Source organism: Eimeria necatrix, genomic scaffold, assembly GCF_000499385.1.
Source record: "Eimeria necatrix Houghton genomic scaffold, Enh_scaff264, whole genome shotgun sequence".
Classification (NCBI taxonomy): Eukaryota; Apicomplexa; class Conoidasida; order Eucoccidiorida; family Eimeriidae; genus Eimeria; species Eimeria necatrix.
Window position 1 is genome coordinate 40,001 of NW_013653198.1, and position 4,620 is coordinate 44,620.

The following is a 4,620-nucleotide window of genomic DNA, read 5'->3' on the forward strand; positions in this document are numbered from 1 at the left end:
CATCTCCTGCAGCAAGAAGGTGACTCCTCCGTTTTGCTGCAGCTTGCTTCTGGAGACAGTCTTGTACTTGGGAGGCACGAAGGAGGCCAGCAGCAGCAGCTTCTTGTCTTGGATTTCTTGCTGCTGCAGTGCTGCTGCAGTCCACTGCAGAATTAAGGAGCCTTCGTTGAGTTCAGCAGCATAAAACAAGTACGCATGCGGCAGGTTCGCGCTGCTTCCTGCTGCTGCTGCTGCTGCTGCTGCTGCTGCTGCTGCTTGCTGCTGCGCTGCTGCCAGCAGTTCTGCGTCGGCAGCAGACAGCGCCACCACCGGCGACGCCGGCTGCTGCGCTGCTGCGGCCTCCTCCTGCTGCTGCTGCTGCTCCTGCTGCTGCTGCTGCTCCTGCTGCTGCTCCTGCTGCTGCTGCTCCTGCTGCTGCTGCTGCTCCGCACTGGCTGCGTTTGTGGGGTTTGTGTCCTTCTCGTCCGAGGCACTGGCTGGCTCCTGCTCGCCAGTGAGTGCTGCTGCTGCTGCTGCGCCGTTGGCAGCAGCAGCAGCTGCTGCTGCTGCTGCTTCCTGCGCCTTTTCAGCGTGAGAAGCAGCAGAAGCTGCAGCTTCTGCTGCTTTGTCAGCAGCAGAGACAGGAGGCGCAGCAGCAGCAGCAGCAGCTGTCCCCCGACTCTTCCCGCAAGCCCCCCCCATGGCAGTTTCCGCGGCAGCAACTGAGAGAAAGAAAAGAAATGAAGTCCAACTAAACAAACAAGTTTGCTGCTGCTGCTGCTGCTGCTGCTGTTGCTGCTGCTGCTGCTGCATGCATCTTTGCTGCAGAGGCAGCACCACCAGCCGCCCGCGAGGCTGCAGCGCTGCGGCTTGGGCCACCGGGGGTCAAACTGAAGCCCCCCGCAGCCTTTTTGCGCTGAAAGTGCAAATTAAAAGCCTGAAAGTTCAAATAAATGCATTAAAAAGCATTTAAATGCATTTAAAATCATTTAAATGCATTTAATTGCTTTTAATTCCGCAAAGTTGCTGCAATTCCGCGCAGCCACGCGCCAGCGTCTCGCTGCAGCACAGAGACCGCCGGCACACCGCGGGCGCGCGCGAACAAGTCGAAGCCCCTTTTGCAGATTTTCGGAAACTTTTCGGCGAAAAATTTCTCTTTTGGAAAAAAGAATTCAAATTTTGGATCTTTTTTTCTTCTGTGGCGCAAAAAGGGGAAAAAATGAGCGCCGATCGCCGCGGTGGCTGTACACCGCGGCAGAGCGCCTCTGGGCCAGTGGACAGACACTGCAGAGCCAGCCACTCGCCGCGCCTTCTCTTCTTTCCTTTTCATTTTCGTTTATTTATTTTTATTTATTTTTATTTTTATTTTTATTTATTTTTATTTATTTATTCATTTATTTAACATTCGTTCTTTCTGCTGCAGCCGCCGCGCCAACACCCCCAGCTGCCAGGCTCGCACTGCAGGGGCCACAGGGCTCACTGGGGGGCAGCCTTGACTAGTTTTCTTGTCTGTTGCTTCCATTTTAGTTTTAATTTTGGATTAAGTACGTAAACCCTAAACCCTAAACCCTAAAAAGGGGTTCCAGTGATAAGTTTGCCTCTGCGAGGCGCCTGCCGCCGCCGCCTGGGCTGGGGGCCAAGTGTGCTCCAGCAGCTGCTGTTGGCGCGGCAGGGCTGCTGCTGCTGCTGCTGCTGCTGCAGGCGCCGCTGCGGGAGCAGCTGCAGCAGCAGCAGCAGCAGCAGCAGCAGCCTCTGCGGGGGCAGCGAGGCTCGCCAGCTGCACCTGCAGCTGTTGCTGCAGCAGCATTCGCTGCAGCAGCTGCTGCAGCTGCAGCACCAAGCACTTTGGTGCTGCTGCAGCTGCAGCAGCAAGTGCTGCAGCTGCAGCAGCAAGTGCTGCAGCTGCAGCAGCAAGTGCTGCAGCAGCTCCTGCGAGAACTGGCCTTCAATTAGACTGGCAAGCAGCAGCAAATATTTATTTAAATTTATTTAAATTTATTCTGCAACAATTTCATCAATTAGGCCCACTGCCTTCGCCTCCTCCGCAGAGAAAACTTTGTTTTGCTGGCGCCAGCTGGCGATCTGCAGCAAACAGCAGCAGCAGCAGCAGCAGCAGCAACAGCAGCAGCAGCAGCAGCAGCAGGGGAATGAGGAAGTGGAAGAAATGTTTTTTGAGATTTTAGTGCAGAGAATTGCATGCGGCGAGGTGTACGTACACCCCACGCACTGGAAGTTGAAACTTCGGATTTGAAATGAAATCAAAATAAAATAAAATTAAATAAATTAATTTCTTTTGACTTCTTCTGCTGTTAATTTGAAATAAAATCAAAATTAAATAATTAATTTCTTTTTACTTCTTCTGCTGTTCTGCTGCAGTGCTTGGCCAGCAGCAAATCAAACAACTGCTCTTCAGCAGCAGCAGCAGCAGCTTGCTGCAGCAGCTCGTCAGCAGAGCCTTGGGCTGTGCCTGAGGAAGCAAAAAACAATTTCATTTCTTTCATTTTTATTTTCCTTTTATTTCTTTTTATTTTCTTTTTATTTTCTTTTTATTTTCTTTTTATTTTCTTTTTATTTTCTTTTTATTTTCTTTACTAGGAAGAGAACAGCTGAAGTGGAAATAATGAATTAAAAAGCATTTCCACGATTTTGCACAGAACAACTTTTATTTTTTTAAATGCATTTAAACATTTATTTGCATTTTTAAACATTTTATTTGCATTTTTAGGCATTTTATTTGCATTTTTAAACATTTTATTTGCATTTTAAACATTTTAAAAACAAAAGCGCGAAAACAGATTTTTATTTGCTGCAAAAGTTGCATGCGTTTGCATGCGGACAGTTCTGCGGTGTACAGACACCCGGCGAACTCGCGGACTCTTGAAGGGGAAATTGCGATTTAATTCTTTTTTAAAGTGGAATTAAACATTAAATTCCTTTTTAAAAAGGAAATTAAACATTAATTTCTTTTTAAGAAGGAAATTAAACACTTAATTCCTTATAAACTCCAAAATGCTGCATTTGCATGCACCGAAAGAAAGCCAAATCTGCGCCGCGCGGTGTACGTACACCCCAGAAGCCGCAGGCGCAGCGCCAGGTGTACAGACACTCACAGGCGGACTGGCAAAAGAAAACTTTTGCATTTTTTGCTGCTTTTCTTTTTCCAAGAAGGCCCGAAGACAGCAGCAAAGCAGCAGAATGGCCCACACACCCCACAGCCAAAGTCTGCAGCAGCAAATCCCCAGACACCAGGCCCAGCACGTCGTACAGCGCCAGCGCTGTGGGGCCCCACACGCAGCAGCAGCAGCAGCAGCAAATGCAGCAGCAGCACGTGCAGCAGCAGCTATCGCAGCAGCAGCAAACGCAGCAGCAGCAGGTCCAGCAGCAGCTATAGCAGCAGCAGCACGTGCAGCAGCAGCTATAGCAGCAGCTATAGCAGCAGCAGCTATAGCAGCAGCAGCACGTGCAGCAGCAGCTATAGCAGCAGCAGCACGTGCAGCAGCAGGTATTGCAGCAGCAGCAGGGCCTGTCCCCTTGCTGCTGCTTTTAAATTCTAATTTTATCGTTTTAATTTTTATTTTATTTATTTAATTTTATTTATTTTTATTTTTGAAATTTTAAAAGTGCTGCTTCACCTGCCGAAAGAGGGCCTCCTCTGCTGTTGATGAGAAGTTCAACTCGGGCTTTTTCTGCTGCTGCTGCTGCTGCTGCTGCTGCTGCAGCTGGGTTTGCTGCTGCTGCGGCTTTGGGGCTTTTGAAGTTCATTTTGCTTCTCGTTTTTTCTTCTTTGCTGCGCTCCCGCTGCTCCCCCTGCAGCAGCAGCAGCTGTGCTGCTGCTGCTGCTGCTGCTTCCTCCGTCAAAGGGCCCCACAGAAAAATCCGCTGCTGGAAGTGCAGCAAATGGCTGAACACGTCGCTGCCGCTGCGCAGCGCAGTGGGCAGCAGCGCCTGCAGCAGCAGCAGCAGCAGCAGCAGCAGCAGCAGCAGCAAAAGTAGCAGCAGCAGCAGCAGCAGAGGGAAAAGATGAAACACGGGAAACAACACGGAGGCCAAGTGAAGAAAGTGGAAGGTAAATGAGACTACGGGAGGCTCAATGCGTAGCCGTAGCAGCAGCTGCTGCTGCAGCAGCAGCTGCAGCAGCAGCAGCAGCAGCAGCAGCGACAGCTCATGCTGTATCTACTGGACCCTAGCAGAGACAGAAGCAGCTCCAGCAGCAGCAGCAGCAGCAGCAGCAGTATTGAAAGGCGGGAGTTGAAGCAAAAGAATTGATGCTGCTGAAGCTGCTGCTGACTCAAAGAGAGAAATTCAGAAAGTGCTGCAGCAGCAAACTTGTAGTGCTGCAGCAGCAAACTTGTAGTGCTGCAGCAGCAAACTTGCTGGAAACTTACGGGGGCTGGCTGCGCCGGGGGCGGCAGAGCTGGTGCTGCTTCCAGCAGCGCCTTTAGCTGGGAAGCAGCAGCAGCAGCAGCAGCAGCAGGAGCAGCAGCAGGAGCAGCAGCTTTTCGTCTGTTTTCCGGAAAAGAGCCGATTCGGGGGGGAACTTGGCGGAAAAACAAAGCTGAAGGGGAATTTAGAGGAAATAAAAACGAAAAATGCGGCTGAGACAAAAGAAAAAGAAGAAATATAATTCTGAAAGTGCTGCTG

General features: G+C 50.4%; 1 protein-coding gene across 1 annotated transcript in view; it reads right to left on the reverse strand.

Annotated features, from left to right (window-relative positions):
* Nucleotides 1-681, reverse strand: part of ENH_00036180 (Immune mapped protein 1, related) — a gene marked incomplete at both ends in the record, with an annotated part of 2,328 nt that extends 1,647 nt beyond the window's left edge. Inside the window, one exon of the mRNA XM_013580430.1 lies at nucleotides 1-681. This exon is cut by the window's left edge and continues 3 nt beyond it. Coding sequence (XP_013435884.1) covers nucleotides 1-681 — 681 coding nt within the window.
* Nucleotides 682-4,620: the final 3,939 nt, after the last annotated feature.